General features: G+C 33.6%; 2 protein-coding genes across 7 annotated transcripts; both read right to left on the bottom strand.

Moving 5' to 3' along the window:
• Positions 1–5,003: 5,003 nt before the first annotated feature.
• LOC102596264 (F-box protein SKIP14) lies at positions 5,004–9,391 on the bottom strand. The gene is made up of 2 exons (XM_006338607.2): positions 7,836–9,391; positions 5,004–6,826 (listed from the first exon to the last, which is right to left on the bottom strand). Exons 1-2 carry the CDS (start codon positions 8,739–8,741, stop codon positions 6,257–6,259), a joined length of 1,476 nt encoding a protein of 491 aa, XP_006338669.1. The 5' UTR covers positions 8,742–9,391; the 3' UTR covers positions 5,004–6,256.
• A 1,443-nt stretch (positions 9,392–10,834) lies between these two features.
• Positions 10,835–17,460, bottom strand: LOC102595038 (glucose-6-phosphate 1-dehydrogenase, cytoplasmic isoform-like). 6 transcript variants are annotated; one of them, XM_006338606.1, is made up of 16 exons: positions 17,421–17,460; positions 16,718–16,929; positions 16,435–16,520; positions 15,998–16,052; positions 15,734–15,920; positions 14,942–15,099; positions 14,788–14,856; positions 14,053–14,111; positions 13,789–13,825; positions 13,149–13,220; positions 12,853–13,000; positions 12,602–12,697; positions 11,807–11,877; positions 11,408–11,523; positions 11,253–11,298; positions 10,835–11,178 (listed from the first exon to the last, which is right to left on the bottom strand). In XM_006338606.1, exons 2-16 carry the CDS (start codon positions 16,883–16,885, stop codon positions 11,011–11,013), a joined length of 1,536 nt encoding a protein of 511 aa, XP_006338668.1. In that variant the 5' UTR covers positions 16,886–16,929; positions 17,421–17,460; the 3' UTR covers positions 10,835–11,010.
• Positions 17,461–17,939: the final 479 nt, after the last annotated feature.

Here is a 17,939-nt window from a genome sequence, read left to right as displayed (position 1 = left end):
GACAGAATGTGAAGAATGACACATGGAAAAACATGATTTAGTTATAAAAAAGAGAAGACAAAACCAGAAAAGATTGATACTGATGAGAGAGAAGAAAGATTGATCCCATCATTAGCCCAGTAAAAAGGACATTTGCTTACCACTAGTTTCTCACAGAATTAACAAAAAAAATTCATGGAAGAGAGATTCATGTATTTATGTACACCTCATTTTTGTATCAGATCAAATAATTATAATTTATATTAAAGGTCATAAATTACAATTAAAATGCATATAATTTTAATGATATGATTTTTATGTTAAAACACTTGTTTTTATATTTTATTAATTTGATATAAATATTGAGATCTTTTTCAGTTGAGTGAAAAAGCTGATGATTCAGAAACAGCATGCAGAAGTGAAAAAAGGCGCCAAAATTTATTCCGGGGAACTGTGGTAAATTGGTAATACATCCCCAAGTCATGCCCAATTTTTAACTTCTTCCATGCCTGTATGGCTGTATTATTTAATACTCTATAAACAAAATTAGAGCAGTAATTAAGATGAGTAAATTTCAAAGATTTCTTCCAAATTTGCAATTTTGAGATTTGAAATTTTACACTATCTTTCCTTATCTGTCTTATGCATTGATAAAGTATTACTTATAAATAAATTGTTGAGGTGTAACACACTCTTTATTTTTTAAGAAAGATCTTTATATATATTAATTAAAAGCTAATTTATTAATATTCTCCTTTTGATTCTTCTCTGCCTCTTCTTAAAAAGGAGAGATGGTCATTATTTAGGATTTAAAAGTAGTTGGAAATCACATTAAGAAGAAGGGTAATTTTAGAAGAAAAATAATTAAAAGTTCTTGAACTTTGAAAAATTCATATATTATGGACAATAAAAAAGTATCAACAATTCATTTAGGATTGGAAAGCCACCTGGTAATTAGAATTGGTATAATTATTAGGATAGTAATTACACAGTCTAGTAATTACACTGATCTATTTGGTTGCCTCAGTGTAATTACACAAGTCCTGTTTGGATGCCACAGTGTAATTACACATGTTCTGTTTGGTTGCCTCAGTGTAATTACACTATAATTACACTTGTCCTATTTGGATGCCACAGTGTAATTACACATGTTCTGTTTGGTTGCCTCAGTGTAATTACACTATAATTACACTTGTCCTATTTGGATGCCACAGTGTAATTACACATGTTCTGTTTGGATGCACAATTGCAATCATAAAATTATATAAATTTTTAAAAATAAAAATTAATTATTTAAAATTTATACTAGACAATAAGAAACTTTATAAATGATATTAAATTAAATATTATATATATATATATATTATTTTTTATCAATATATTAATTAATAAACATATGCTCTTAACTAATATTATTAAAAACAATTGATTTATATTTTTTCAAATTAATATATTTCAATTGAATTGATCATAAAAACTAAAAGTATGAAGTATCTACGAACATCGTGAAATGTATGTTTAGATAAAAAGATTAATATATAAATAAAATGTCATAAATTATTAAAAATGTTTGACAAAAAGATAATATATCAAGTCTAATTAAAAAATGACTTGTAATGTGAATTCAATATTACTAAAACAAATGAAACTGAAAATATAACATAAGTTATAAATTCAAAACAAATAAATTTAACATAATACTCTTATCGCAAATTTCAACACAGAATACATAAATATGATTTTATTTTTTTATTTTTTTAAAATGTAAGTCTATAACCTTACTTAGCAATAAATTCTATTTTAATTTTAAAATTAGAATACTAATAAAATTATGCTAATGAGAAAATAAGCATGGCATAAAGAAATAAATAATACGAAAAAATTACATAGAATCACATGAAGTAAGGTTGAGAACGAGAAGAAAATGAAATATAATAATAAAAAATAAAAAATAAACTTTTAGAAATTTTTAGAATAATTAAAATAAAAAAGAACTTAAAAATAATAGAAGTAAAAAAAAATTAAAACAAAAAAATAAAAAATAAACTTTTAGAAATTTTTAGAATAATTAAAATAAAAAGAACTTAAAAATAATAGAAGTAAAAAAAAATTAAAACAAAAAAATAAAAATAGAAATAAAAAAATAAAATTTAAAAGGTAATCAGTTGGTAATTGCACCATGTAATTACCAACAATTCACAACCTCTGCTTGTGAATTAGAGAATGTAATTACCCCTGAGTCCCTGACAATTACACTAATTACCTGTTGACCAAGTAATTACATGTTCAATCAAACAGGACAGACAGTGTAATTACACTCAATTACACAAAATTCAATTATCATGGTGTTTTTCCAAACAGACCCTTATATTTGGACCCTATTAATTAATAGAGATAAAATAGTAAACTAACTATATTCATTATTGTTTTCTTAATAATTGTGTTAAGTCAAAATTTGGCATGTAAAAGGGACAGAGGGAGGCAGTAATTTATATCATTAATGCACTAAAATTGAGTTTGTGGCATTAAATGTGGATGATCTGTCTCTTTGAACAACGAGCTCCCTTGAGAGTTTCTTTGTTAATTTTCTTTATGAGAGTTTTATTTCAAAGATAATTACTTTGTTAAAGCCTAAAGGTGAAAGTTATTTGATTACTAGACAGTAGACAGTAGACAGCAGGTGACCCCTTTAACCAAAAGTAGTTTACCTTTGTTGAAATTAATAGGAATCTGTTTGGGATAATCACACAGTGAAAGATGATTTATATAGAAAGAAATCTTCCGAAATTTTAATTGTCCCATATATAAAAGTCATTGTGCAAATATATAATTACATCTCGCGATTGCTACTTTTAAACGTAAATCAAGTTCAAGATTCGAAATTAAAATCGTTATTTCATTCAATGCGGTTGAAAATAATAATTCAAAGTTGGAGACTTGGAGTAGGAATCTTAAGTTGATTAGGATTTGTTATTTTGAATATTAACTTATTTATGTTTAATTACGATTTGTTAGTTAAGAGTATATCCTAGTCCTAATTTAATTTGATTTTTACTTTTATAAATAGAGATGTTACTGTTATTTTCAATACACCGAAATACTAGAGTTTATAAATAAGACATTTTCCTTTCAAATGCAGTTAGCTATGTTCCCAGCCCAACATAGGGCAAAATGTTTTATCTTAAAATTAGCTTGTTGAAAAGTAATACACTTGTAATAGTAATTCTTACCAACAACTAATAATATGGGAGACAAGTGAAGAAGAGAGGGACCAGCAAATAGCAATCCCTATCAAAAAAAGAAGAGATATGCCCATGTGATAAAACAGCTTTTTTAGCTGAAACTGAAAGGGGAGTGATCAAAAAGGAAAAAAGATAGTTCTACAAGTAATAATGCAGCATGTGATTGCCTAAAATTTAGCTCAGTGCTTATACTACTTTTTCCAATTTCAAGTCCACTGTTGCCTTTCACAACTCATGTTCAGTTAGAAAGCAACATCATAGCATGGACACAGACAAACAGTGGAAAACACAACATAAGGCACCTAAAGGTAGTTTCATAAAGAGAAGATAAGATTTACAAGTGTAATTTGGAGAGGATAGATGGCAAATCATCCGCAACTTGAAATGTACTCCTATATATCTTTCAATCAATGAAAAACAAACAAATCATTTAAAATTACCTATATATCCATCCTCATCAACAAGAAGGCACGTTCTGTTTTAAATTCCTTTGGGAAACCTAAATACCCGGTTAACAAGCAAACAAGAGCTGTTTTAACTCACTCTTAGAGAAAATATATATAGCAGCAACCCTTTCATATGTAATGCAACGACAAAAATCAGACATTACTATTAATTAATTAATTGGGTTGAAACTGCAATACAATCATCTGTAGGGATAGCTAAGAATGCAATATATGTAGTGCATATCACCACAATGTTCAACATCATATTTATACATGGAAATGGAATGAATCATTTCCAATCATTATTGATTTGCTTTCAATTCTACATCTCCTTCAAGGCATCCTATGATAATTACACTTCTTCCCAACAAATACTACTACTTACTTTCCATCTTTTTAATACTACTAATTTACCTCTTTCTTCTAATAAAATCTCCAAATATTATTAGGTATATACACTAGTGGTGTAATGTGGCACAAACACTACTGGCTAGCTAGCTAGCGTAATATATACGAGGATTATAAACTCACCTAATCTAATCTCCAAAATATTTTAAAATAAATATAAAAATCAGAAGAATTTTAATATCCAATCTAAACTATAATACACTCGTACTTGCATAAAATTGGAGAGTGTATGAAGGTGCCAAAATCTTCTTACTCATAAAAACCATAATAACATTCATTTTGTGACATCGATGCAAACTCATATTTAAGTATAATTATTCAACCAAAAATATGGATGTATTGTGAATTAGTAATATTAATTCACTCCAACTAATATTTTCGTTATAGAATATATCAATAAAGTTGGGCATCTTTGGGATATCTTGTTTGTTCTTTCTTTTCCTGTGGGCCTAAATCAAAAGCCCACACCATTTGCAACTCTCCTCAAATTCTGCATTTTTTCAGTAGAGTTATACATGTGATACCAAACATACTTCAATAAATTCTGCCTCATTTGCGTGTGTGTTGGGGTGGGGGTAGTACAACATTAAAAACATTGTTTCTACTTCTTCACACAATCAAACAGTTACTCCCTCTATCTAACCATAATTGTAAACTTGTCTAACAATAATTGTTCACTGGCACATGAATTAAGTAGTGAATAATAGGAATAATTTTACCAAATCACCCTTAGTAAATTTAAGTTTAACAGGATGGACGGAGGGAGTATTAAGTAATTGCAAGTAAATCTTGATCTTTCTCTTATTTTTCTTTTTCGTTTTTTGGGAGCAGATAAATAATACTATAGAATAACTAGCATTAATCTTATATGGTCTGTTGGAGATTTTTTACTTATAACTAAAAATGTATGCAAGAGTAATCACTGGACTTGGAATAGCAATACAGTATTAGTATTCAGTAAGCACGAAGTCAAAACGTCAGACCACCAACTGTTTCATAAGTTCTGAGCTGATTACAGGAGCATATGCACTAGGCCTTTGAAAATACATGCACATCAGCTACAGCAGACTTCATTTTTGTTATAAGAAAACAAGTTTTCTGTAATATGCTTGGGGATAACCAAGAACTATATAAAATATGCTTACAGATACACATGATCACTTAAGAGGAAGACAACCAGCAACAATGCTAAAGGCTTCCCGCACTGCTGTGCTCCAGGCAATATCAACCACCGACGAGCAAAGCCATTGAAGAACTTCAGAACACTTAAACCCACTGCAAGAAGCATGGAGTGAAGGTGTGTAGTTGCAGGTTATGTAGGAAGATACTGGTTATGCGAGAACAACTGTGCCAAGCTTTGGTATTGACACCTGTGGATCTGATTTCAGGCATGACAGAACACTCAAAGATCAAATATGATCATACAGAATACACTGATGATGAAATCCACAGTACTCTCCTCTCCCTTCTCTTAAAGGCTTTGAAGATGAGCGCGTATTACGGGTGGCTCTGATGATGAAAACTTCACTAGCAACAGCAGATAATTCAGTTCTACAATAACGATATAGAATACACTGGAACTGGAAGCAAATGCATACCACCTCAACATTTTTTTCCCTTGTTCTTAATTGCTAACGCATCAATGGCAGGTGCGTTTCCCTTTCACCTCAACATTGATGCCAAATTTCTTCCTTCACTTCACCAAGAAGTTGGTGTTTACTTTCTGGATCTGCAGATCTAGTTGGTGATTGATGGTCTAGTCCAAATACAAACACAATTGGTGAAATCATATAGCACACTCCGGCTATATTTCAGCCATAAATGTAGCTATTCACCATTCACTGAACTTCCTCCTCTCAATCGCCTAGTGAAAAGTTGTATTCAAAACACATACAATTCCACCGCTCTCTCTATCTCAACATTCAGCGTCACTATAGTGCGAGTTGTGTAAGGAGTCAAACCCTCTGCAAGCCCCACCCTGTCCACACTTCCTTCACTTCACAATATCATTACTGACAAAAGCCTGCCTAGTAGGAGATAGCTTTCACATCTGTCATCTTTTTCCTTCCAATTCCACAATCATCAGATTCCAATGGCACCACAACCAGTAATTATAAAATACTCGACAACTCTTTTCGATTTGATGCTTATAGGCAAAAGAAGCATTGCCTAGTGCATGTTCTAGCCACAAAAGAAGAAATGGCAGCTTGTCTGCTTATGAGGAACAGGATTTTCCAGTGGAACAGTAATCCTCTCTTGCCTCTCTTGGTGATCCAAAAATTCCCTATAGCAATCCCTACAGCAATCTAAACATAGATTGTCGAAGCTGAATAATTCCTCATATTCACAATTATTTAAGCACCGCCCACAGTTAATACAACGTTTAATGCAGATAGTACAAGCTCTGCACGACTGAGCAGTAGATTTCTTCTTTTGGCAACTTTCTGAGGGGCAATCATAGACTACTCTTAGCTGCTGGCATTTCGGGCATATTTCAATATCAATAGCGTAATCATCATCAGAAGACACAGATAACTGGCCACCTTGGAGAAACCGTGGTTTACGAGTAGATGGCAGCTTGCTGCTATCAACACCTAACAAGACCTTGAACTCTTCAAAGTGTTGGTGTGTCATACCAAATAATCCATTAACCCCGAGGTACTTAAGTCTGGGTTTTCCTGCAGACATTAAGACCTTTAAGTTCCGGAGAATACCATCAGCTGTGAGTCTCACACATCCTGGGACACTAAGCTGCATTGATAAAAGTTAATACATGACATCAGAAAATCTAATATAATAAGAATAAAAAAATGAAACACTATTTTTTAAAAAAACTAGGAAATGAAAAATATACTAAACATTCAGAGACTTTGATGAACTTCCTGAAAAGGCAAAGGCCAAGGGCCATAGCCGAGCATATTTTGATTGGTAAACTAGAGAAATGACAGTTAGACATCATGTCTCACTATTTCTGTCACAACCCATTAAATTTCTGTGCATAATCTATATCAATAAAATTTGTGAATATAACCCAACCTCCAAGAATAGGTCTATTGGTATAATCTAAAAGCCAAAGAATTGACTCAATTCAGTAATATAAGGCTAAACTAGGTCTTTTCACTGCACCAATTCTCTTGTTTTCCAAGACAGAATCTCCAGAGCTTTAAATTCTGCTAAAAATACCTCTTTAGCTTTTTTCACTTGATAATTTCAGCAATACATATTTAAATAAAGAAATATAATATCTTCTCAAAAAATATGAACAACTACATAAGTGCATTATAGAGGCAGTATTAAGATGTAATAGATGCCATAATGTAGAATAGCATGAACACTCAAAAGGGAAGAAAAACAAAGGAATTCAACAGTGAAGGATCCTGATATCCACCTTTTCAGATAGGGTTAGATACAATAACAAGTGAAATAAAGTTACATTTAGCCAAGTCCAATCAATAACATTTTTTGAACAAAACTGACACATTGAAAAGTTTCTATGCAAGGCAAATAAGGTGAGAGTACAAAAAGTATGTGAGGCAAATAAGGTGAGAGTACAACAAGTATGTGAGGCAATTAAGGTGAGAGTACAACAAATAATAGCGCAATAATAAGAATACCAAACATGTATGCTATGCAAGCCTTACATTCATTATCAGACAAAACGAATCACGGTAAGTCTAACATATGATTACATCTTATAAGAAACTAGAATGATCTAAAGTAACAAACATAGTTAGGTAAGCAGCAAAAGAGAATAGCAGACCTTTTTCAGGCTAGAATTCCTTTCAAGCACACAATTCAAACTACTATCAGTGATCCTTGGGCAGTGCACAAGACTCAGAGAATGAAGATGGCCTTGAGCCCTGTCCGTCAACTTTATAAGAACATCATCTGTGATCTTATTACTCAATGGATAATCAACGTGAATATTTCTCCACAGAAGTGGATCACTACGCACCACATCTCTTAAAGCTTTGCAAACCCCTTCAACAGAAAGAAGGTCCCTCAATCCAAGATAATTAAGGGACAAATACAGCGCATCTGAAGGAGCACCTCCATCTGCATCACAAAGATCATTCATGCCCGACTGATCTTCCTGAGCTGCATCTCTAAAAACCCAATAACAGGAATTCATAACATCCTCAATCTCAACATCCATCGGCAATCCCTCTCCTATATCAATCTCAGACACATAGGAGTTTTCCCCTACATCCTGGTGAACTCTGATAGCCCCTTTTACAACAATATTAAATTCCGCATACAATTGAACATCAACCTCAATCTCATCTGTACAGAAACCAAGATCTTTTAACCCAAAATCTTTGTTAATACCCTCTAACCAACCAGTGATTTTGGTACTAATATCCATATCAAAAGGATCCTGCGGCAACAGATCAACAATATCATCAGAACCCATCTTTGTGTTTTCATCTTTGTGGTCTTGAAAGTTGCCCTTTTCACAATTCAACTCCCAAAAATCACTAATATCATCAGAAACCATCTCAGTTTTTCCAGATTTGTGATCATGAAATTTGTCAATTTCACGATTCAAACCCCAAAAATCACCAAATCGATCAAGCTTCTCATTTGGGTATTCCTTGTCGAAATAATTATTATCTAACTTGGTCCCAGCTAAAAATCCTTCTTCTCGATTCAAGGACATATCCATCTACTTTAAAAATCAACCCAATACCCAACGAAAAAGAAAAGGGAAAAAAAAGGGCGTGCCCTAGGCGCAGAACGTATTGAACAAGAAAACCCTCAATTCTCGAATGCAGACTAAAACAAAAGCACCCAAAGATTTCACAGAGCTTCCTGTGAAGCGCCCAAATGGGTCAAGCAAAATTCCCCAAATTGTTCCAATGGATCAATCAAAATTCACCAAAATCGAACCCCACATTCCGGTATTAAACAGTAATCAATAGAAAGAACAAATCCCAGCTACTACGGAAACATATTTACGGTGTATTACACAAATCTAATGTGTGGGTGCGTGAGAGAGACAGAGATAGAGAGAGATTCAAGTCATATAGTATGAGATAAGAATAAGAATAAGAATAAGAGAAGAGAGCGGTGATGATAAAAGGAATCTAACAATTCCAAGAAAGAAAGAAAATGGAAATTACCATAGTGGCGCAGATATGTACAATAAAACCTACACAATACAATGTGATGATGTATAGGTATTCCTGTATCTACATACTCTCGAGAATCGCTAATTTTGGTGAAAGAGAGAGAATTTGTATATGTGTCTCTCTGAACTATAGGTGTCGATTGGTAGAGATTGATGTGGCGCGAGAGACTTGTTCTTTTGTGTTACTTCAATTACCTCCTATAAATTAGGTTACCAATTGGGCCTCTTTGGGCCTGCATTTTACTTTCTAATGCGATTGATTGTATATTAAAAAAATTGATTTGTTTTGTAAAAAGAAAAAATAATTAAATTTTAAATAAGCTCAGATTTGAAATATAAATTTTAATTTTTTAAATTAAAATTTTATGACCAAACATAATAGTTATTTTGGTTGTTGGGACGGTTCTGGGTGGGGCTAATAGTTATACAAGTAAGTATTTGAAATTCAACTTAAAAGTATTTTAAAATTAATTAGTATGAAATCACATGATTTATATTTCATCATTAGAAAAGGGTGGTAAAATAAGGATAATTTTCTTAGCGAAGAAGTTTTTTACACACTAAGGAAAGATCCAATCATGTCTCATTCACTTTTTTCTCTAAATAGTAATATTTTTATTTAGTCATTTTCTCATCCATTTCAAATTATTTGTAAAGATGTATATTATTAGTACCTTAAAATTGACATCTATTGCCTAAATATATCATATATGTTGTAGGGGACCAATAAGATAAAAAAATAAAAAATCTCAAAGACATTGGCATTAACAATTTAGTTGGTAATCGTATACTAATTGTCTCTTACACTCGTCATTATCACATCTCCATGTAATTCACTTACCAAATTAATACAAGACTTTGTGTTTATGCTTGCAGAGCAATTTTTTTGACAATTGACATGCCACAAAATAATAAAATACAAGAGAACTAGACCAAACACGTTCAAGTTATTGACTCATTATACTAGATAATATTGATGAGTCACTTATTCAAGTGCCTCTTAATAACGGATCAAGAAATACCATGCATGATTAGAGGAATATTTTTATTTTCTTTTTAGGTTTCGATGCCTAGGGAATCTATGATAAGAAGAATATCAAAGTTATGATAAAAGTTTTTTTTAATGGAATATTCATTGTCTACACTTGTGACATGTGGGGTAAAAACTTGGCTTCCAAGGTGTTCTTTCCTTGACAATTCTACCACTCACAACACTTGCTTTCTTAACGGAGTAGTTCACAAAACTACTTTTGGAGAAAAAGGGGATGGAATAACAGTCAAACATGAAAAGAAAGCAAACTAATAAATGGTCCAAAAAACAAGTATGGATTCCTCACGCCTCTTTCACCATTTACCCTAATTGTCACTGTCTGTAAAGAGTTGAAAAGGTGACAGAATGCTGCTTATTATGAAATGTTTACACACTATATCCACTCATTAACTACAATTACTGAATCATTTATAACCATTATTATGTCTATTCCTTAGGATTCAGAACAATTACTGTTATCAACCTCATCACAAACGAGTCAACGACTACGTCTCTATACCAAACTAGTTAGAATCAGCTATATGAATCCTCATTTTACATTTTTAGTTAAAGGGGGTCTTTATTCACTATTAGGAAAAAAACAAGGAATATTCAGATACTCTCATTTATTAGCTTAAAAAAGATGAGATTATTACATGCAAATATATTTGTGATACACGGACTATTTGTTACTTCTCAATAAGTTTGCACATAGGCAGGGTACTACATGGCAAAAGTGACAAGGTAACACTCATCTGCAATACTTTTCCAAACTTATAGTGTGGGAGGGATCCATATATAGCCATGAGTTTGAACGTAACCGGCATTTTGCAACAACTCATCTGCTTCAGCAGGGCCTCTGCTGCCTGGCTTGTATGGAATTGGCTTCACCTCTCCATTGTCAATTCTATGCAAAAGAGGGGTAAAAATCTCCCAAGCCGCCTATATTTAACAGAATAAGAGTTACCATCAATTGTGTTTATGCAACGGGTACAAAAACAAAATGCACTACGTACCTTGAGCTCATCCCTACGCACAAAATGCTGCTGATCCCCTCTTATTCTGTGAAATGAGAAAACATTGTTAGCACACTATGTTATCTGCCAGTATGTGTAATGCAAGAACCAAACAAGTTAAAACTAAGGACATGCACAAAGGCTGAGAAGCATACGTGTCGAGAATCAGACGTTCATAAGCCTCTGGAATGACGACCCCTTGGTAACGCTGCCCATACGACAGGTCTAATTCACTTTGAACAGTTGACATTTCAAGCCCAGGTTTCTTGACCTGCATGAGAGAAATAAAAGATGTGTCACCAAGGAGCACGAGCAAAAGAGCTGTTCCTTTTCTTCTCTTCTCTTTCCTTGAAATGAATGAACAATGAATAAATAGGTGAACCTCCATATTCTCTTAAACTCAGATAATGAACAAAATAGTGGCTCCTTCTCTCTGTTTCAATATCTCTTACATTGTAATTTGAACACTTCCTGGCCTGGCCAGCTCAGAAACTATTTGATGAACAACCAAACTGATAGCTTGAACAGAACAAGTAGCACAGAATTATTCTTACCGTAAGCTTCATGTACATGGCTTCTGAAGGTTGGAGGCGTATCACAAACTCATTTCTCCCCTGCTTTTGACCTGTTTAATATGTCACAAAAGGTATTTTTCCATCATTGAACTTGACTGAAAATCTGATACACAGCAATGAAGTCACAAAGGGAACAAGTAGATGACCAATTAGATTGCATAGAGAGTTTATGGAAAACCAAAAATGAAATCATGGTATTAAATGGCCTAGCAATGCTGAACTTCAATTGGGAGAATTAAAAGCAGCAACTATGATTTAACCTATGAACATCAAAGCTCTATCCCAAGCTTGTGATACTATTGTCTTTGCAGCCTCCTTGACGACTAACCTAAAGCTCCAGCCCTTTGTAGAAACATTTTTTAAGATAAGCTTTCTTTATAGAAATACTGGAAGGAGCTAACTATTCAAGTAGAAAAGCTCTCTGACATGCATGCATATATATCATCAACAGAAGAGAGTTCATCTTTTAAGTTTCAACTACTTCTCACAATCAAATCACATGCTTCACAAATGAAAACAAAGAGCAGGTGATTTCTATATGAAAAAAGAACAGTAACCCAAGTTTGCATCACTTTTTGAGATACCATCCACGTATCAACCAGAAGTAGCTCTGTTTCTGGCTTAAGTAAATTGATACATTAGTGGTGATGCAGTTTGCCACTATAGGTGATGAAATTTGATAGTCTATGTAACATGAGCTAACAATCAAACATCTACAAAAATGTTAGGAAGTAAGACAAAAAATGGTATCCTTAGAAAGATCCTGACACATACATCTAAATATATCACCAGGAACATCCTTAAACTGCACTCGTATTTCTGCCTTTCTTGAATTTAGTGCTTTTCCAGCCTTCATTATAAAGGGGACACCTGCAGCAGGTAAGCCACATATACATAAGACACCCAAGATACAGACAAAAAGGAGTAGCCAAAGTACATCTCTGAAACAACAGATAAAAAAGCACTCTACAGCTGAGATCAAACATTAAAATACAAGTTTTAAACTTGTGAAATTCTTATCTAACCTTCCCATCTTTCATTGTGTATGCGTAAAACCATAGTAGCAAAAGTAGGAGTATTTGAGTTGTTAGGAACCGTTGGATCATCCTTATAGCCTTCATATTGTCCAAGAACAACCTCTTCATCTTCAATTGGAAGCATTGATTGAAGAACCTGCGTGGATAAGAAAACAAATAAGTGAAACACACACAATTCTGTGAAAATAGAGTGTTGGTTCTTCAAGTCATTATCATTATCTTATTATCCTACAAAGTAGCAAGCAACCACATTGAGTTTGTCGCAGTGTTAACCTGATACATACCTTAACTTTCTCGTCCCGAATGTGTTCGGGCTTCTGAGAAACAGGCTTCTCCATGGCAACAAGGCAAAGGACCTGCAGTTGAGAAGGTCACTAATGGTAAGAATTAACATACCCAAGCATAGTGCAGAGTTCAACTGTTCAATGATTAAAGAAATAGAAAATCAAAATAGCAGGAAAGAATGGGTGAGGAATGTATTCCACCCCCACCCCGACCCCGACCCCCGACGTTTTTAATTACTACAAGGACGAGCCTACGCAAGGAAATAGCTGCACCTATCAAAAATTAATATGTAGATGGATTTTTCAGATCTTAATGAATGGGTAGGCATTGGTTTTACCACAATCCTGAGACATAATCATGAACTGGCTTCTTGTAATGTACTTCCAGGAGAGAACCTGTGAAGTATAGTAAATCCCATATTTTGAGTTTCTAACTAACAAAGGTATTGATACGATGATTCAAAAACAACTACTACACCCCAATCCCAAACAAGTTTGGACTAGGCTATATGAACCCTCACCGATCATGTTACTCCATGTAAACTCATCTCAGACCAATATTATAGGAGTACAAAATAAAAATATAAATAAGAAGTAGATAGCACTTGTTAGCCTTAAAGTCAGAATAATTATGGGTCACCTGCAATAGATGGTTCTGAATAATGTCACGTATAATCCTGCAAAATGGATGAAAGGATAAGGTTAATTATTACAAAAAAAGAACCCAAAATGCAGCTTAGTGAAGTACAGAGAAGAAAATTTATAGGCTTCTTTAGGAACATCTGTTAAGGCTTCATCTGATCCTTCAAGTTAAGGGAACAGAAGCCAACAATAAGAAAAGGTGCACAGAGAAAAAAAATGGAAGTTCTCAAGCTCATCTAGGAGACATAGCCCATGTGCATACCCATATTCATCAAAATATCCACCGCGGCCTTCAGTTCCAAAGTCCTCTCTAAAGACAATCTGCAAAAGTGGAGAAACAAAGTGACCATTTGGAGGTGAAGAGCATCACAACTAAAACACTCTAAGAAAACATGGTACGAGAAACAGAAAGGACAACAGGAAGCTAATGTGGTAAGTTAGCTGATATCCATATCTAAATATTGATCTATTATTGACTACTGAGATTTTTCTTCATTATCTCAGCCATCGTATTGGATCATCATGTTGTTCTTCTCCATACATCAGATCGAAACAAGACACTTAACCACCAGGTAAGGTGTTCACTCTACATAACAGACTATTTCCTCATTAGGATTTGTGAGAGGCATGCATTTGGAGGTAGTTCAGAATAGTTCAAGAACTTGAACCTTGAGTGACAAGCTAAGCAAACCTTACAACTTAAGTGTTGCAGATACATCTCGTTATATGCTTAGAAGTTAGAGGAAAGCCTCCTCTCCTACCCTGTAAGCAGATGCACCTTTCGTCCTTTCAATATCAGTGTGATATGAGTATCTAACTTGTTTAATTTTGTAATGATTTCGAATATGATACTGATGAGAAGAGCAGTAAGAGAACATGTTCAACTATTGATTGCTACAATCTTAAAGCTGGAAGATCGTCGTACTGCGTTAATTTTCTTTATAGGTATATTACAAGAAATTAGTACTGTACCATGTATCTTAGAGGGAAAATATACCTGTATATTATCAATGTTGTCACGATTCCAGAGCGGCAAAAAGAAGCGATTTGCAAAACGCAGCACCAACTGCAGTAGATATCATACAATATGAGATAAATGCACGTACCCATGTGAACTCATACTCAACAAAATAGTGTGTCTTGGGAAGTACCAAATTCTGAACCAACTCCTTCCCCAAATAATGGTCAATGCGATAAATTTGGGGTTCGTCAAATAGTTCTCCGATCTGGGAACTTAGTTGTTCAGATGAAGCTAAATCCTTGCCGAAGGGCTTCTCAACAACGATCCGTGTCCAACCACCAAGATCAGCTGGAATAGTGCAAGAAAATCTTTAACAATTTCGGTTGAATATCCAAAAACATTGCAAGCAAAAATAAAAACAGCTACTTATTGGCCCACAATCTGACCAAGTACAGTGACTTGAGGATATCTTACGTAAGTCATACAGTATGCTGGCAATTCTTTTTTCTCAAAATCAAAATTAGAATGTAAAAATTCAACAGAACATCAAAGCTGTAAACTGTAAAAATCCCAAACTAATGAAACCTTAATACAAGGGTTTACCAATTTTCACCAAAATGAAATATTTGTTTGTTGAAAAGGAGACATTTCTTTTCTTGCACAAGTCAACTCTATTCACTCCATTTTACTTCTACAAATATATAGATGACGATAGCACTAAACTTGATCTTCCTGTTTAAAGAATGTATTGCCTATCATTAATTTTGTATGACAATTCTTCAAGCTAAAAAGGGGCGATTTTTTATAAAAATAGAATGACATCCAGAAAGGAAGGTTCGTAATTTTTATTCACACTAGGACAGTAGCATATATCTTATATAACCATGCAAAGTAGTCTTTGAAGCTGACTGATGAAAGACCAAAAGAATGAGGATTGCATAGTAATAGTAAAGTTGAACTCATTATTAGAAGAAATACATACATTTGTTCATACAATAACTTTTTATCATTCTGCAAACAGAGGGATATACTGATGGAGGAAGAGCAAAATAGAAGAGTCTTCTGGATGATCCTTCTGTGCTATTTTTTGAGAATTCGTGCTCAGATATTGCCTTATCCAGTGACGTAAATCCCTCAGCAGAATCATAAGAACCACTGACGTATTTAATCTGAAAGAGCAATCACGAGTAAGCTAATAGAACATCAGTTAAATGGTGAAAAGAACATGAAAAAGCTTTTCACTCACCAGTTGCAGAAACTCTGATACTTCTCCTTCATTTTCTTTCCCCTGAGAAAGATACCTGCAATCAAAGAAGGTTGTTAAAGCCAAGGCATTCTCCCCAGGTTTGCAAGAGACATGAATGGAAGTAGAGCGAAAAATACGAAGGATGAGTATTCTAATCAGCGAGCAGGTGAACTACAATGAGAAGATTTCTTTTGGGGGGAGAATCAGGGGCGCATGGTAAACTAGCAAGAACAACCTACAGAAGAATATACGAGTTTTTTTTTTGTTTTCTATTTGGAAAAAATAATTCAAAGCAGTGGTACATCCTCACTATCACATATTAAGGAGACCAAGACAAAAAGTATCTGAAGAAAATTGACATAAATAGAGACAACGCGAACAACAAAGTATTTCATCATGAATTTGAGACATGAAAATGCAATAAATATCATACTCACCCACGGATACGGCTTCTCAAGTCATCATCAGAAATTTTTGTCCTTGCGTAGCCAAAAATGTGAACTTCATTGGATTGAAGAAATCCCTGAGAATTCAATGCCAGAGTTAGCATATTGCTCGAATGAGCTCCATAAACTTTTTAACTAGTGGTATATAACTAGGTATGATTAGTCAGATTTCTTTTTATGACTAGGTTATAGATACAGCTTTGTCACAAAAACAAAAAGCAAACACCAAATGTTAACCTACAAAGGAGCAAAAGTAATAAGATGTGAATTGCACCTGGCGGTAGAGGTTGAAGAGAGCAGGAAAAGTTTTCTTCTTGGCAAGATCACCAGAAGCACCAAGAACAATAATAGAAAGACACCCAGTTTCAGGTATATTATCATTGTCTCTAAAAGAGTCATTCCTAATAGAACCCCTTTTCTCAATACACCATGATGCCGCCATCTTGACAACCAGCTTGAACTCAATTCAGCCTTGTGAGTTGTGATCTATAAATCAATAATCAGTCAATCAAACACTGTGAGTTGTGATCAAACAACAGTACTCACTCAATCAGATTCTGAAAATTGGGTAGTTAAGGAGGCTGCATAAAGTAATCAACTTTGCTAACTTTACACTAGCAAGAAAAGAAAGCGGTATGATCCAAGAAAAACAAAAGAATATACTTTGAAGAAGCAGTTGATGACAAGGTAAAGCATAATTAACCTGAATTAGCAGACAATAATGTAAGAAAGATCCAGCAAAATTTGCAAGTAAAGAAAGCAAACTTAAACGAAATGAAGCAACCAATAAACTACCAAGATCGAATAAAGGTGAGCAGAACAGTGACAAGAAACCAGCTTTTAGGTATTGAAAAGGAGAGTAAGCAGTAAACAGGAAAGGGGTTGGATCAAACCTGAAAAAGAGAGGGGCAGGCTATAAGCAAAACGATGATTTTAATAAAGATTTTAAGCGTAATATATTATAGAGATACCCTCACCTACTACCACTTTGACTTACATACGCCGCCGTAGTCTTTGACGTCTTTTTAATTACCGGCCAACCACATTTTAACATCATTCTCCATTTCACATTACTAATATCTAATTTAGAACAGTAAACAAAATTAATTACTGTAATCACTCAACTCCTATTAGTAAACGTGTCAATTGAATGAAACACGATAATCAAGACTACATAGTGGGTACACCATTCGATGTTTTCGAGATTTTAGTCACAACAGTAGAACACCACTCTAGACCACATTATGACTTTATTCCAATTACATAGTAATTAATTACAAACAAAAATACTCCACATTTTGTTTGAAAATGCAATAAAGTGGGGTTTCGGCATAAAATGTATAAAGATTTTATTTTTATCTCAAAAGTATAGAGATTGTCTCGATAAACATTAAATAAAAGATAATTCAAAATATATTCTTTTATTACATTTACTTTATATAAGAATTACTCACTCCGTTTCAAATTACTTGACGAATAGTTAAAATAAATATTTT

The sequence above is a fragment of the Solanum tuberosum genome, unplaced genomic scaffold (genome assembly GCF_000226075.1).
Source record: "Solanum tuberosum cultivar DM 1-3 516 R44 unplaced genomic scaffold, SolTub_3.0 scf00004, whole genome shotgun sequence".
Lineage (NCBI taxonomy): Eukaryota > Viridiplantae > Streptophyta > Magnoliopsida > Solanales > Solanaceae > Solanum > Solanum tuberosum.
Note: the sequence above shows the minus strand (reverse complement) of the source record. Positions and strands in the feature narration are given on the sequence as shown.

Bases quoted from the DNA above. Each gene is read 5' to 3' on its own strand.
- LOC102596264 (XM_006338607.2), bottom strand. From the start codon at position 8,741: ATGGATATGTCCTTGAATCGAGAAGAAGGATTTTTAGCTGGGACCAAG. The intron at 6,827-7,835 runs GTCTGCTATTCT...TTATCAATGCAG, and splicing joins GGAATTCTAGCCTGAAAAAG to CTTAGTGTCCCAGGATGTGT.
- LOC102595038 (XM_006338606.1), bottom strand. From the start codon at position 16,885: ATGGCGGCATCATGGTGTATTGAGAAAAGGGGTTCTATTAGGAATGAC. The intron at 16,053-16,434 runs GTGAGTATGATA...CTTTGATTGCAG, and splicing joins TTGAGAAGCCGTATCCGTGG to GTATCTTTCTCAGGGGAAAG. The intron at 13,826-14,052 runs GTATGCACATGG...TCCATTTTGCAG, and splicing joins GGATATTTTGATGAATATGG to GATTATACGTGACATTATTC.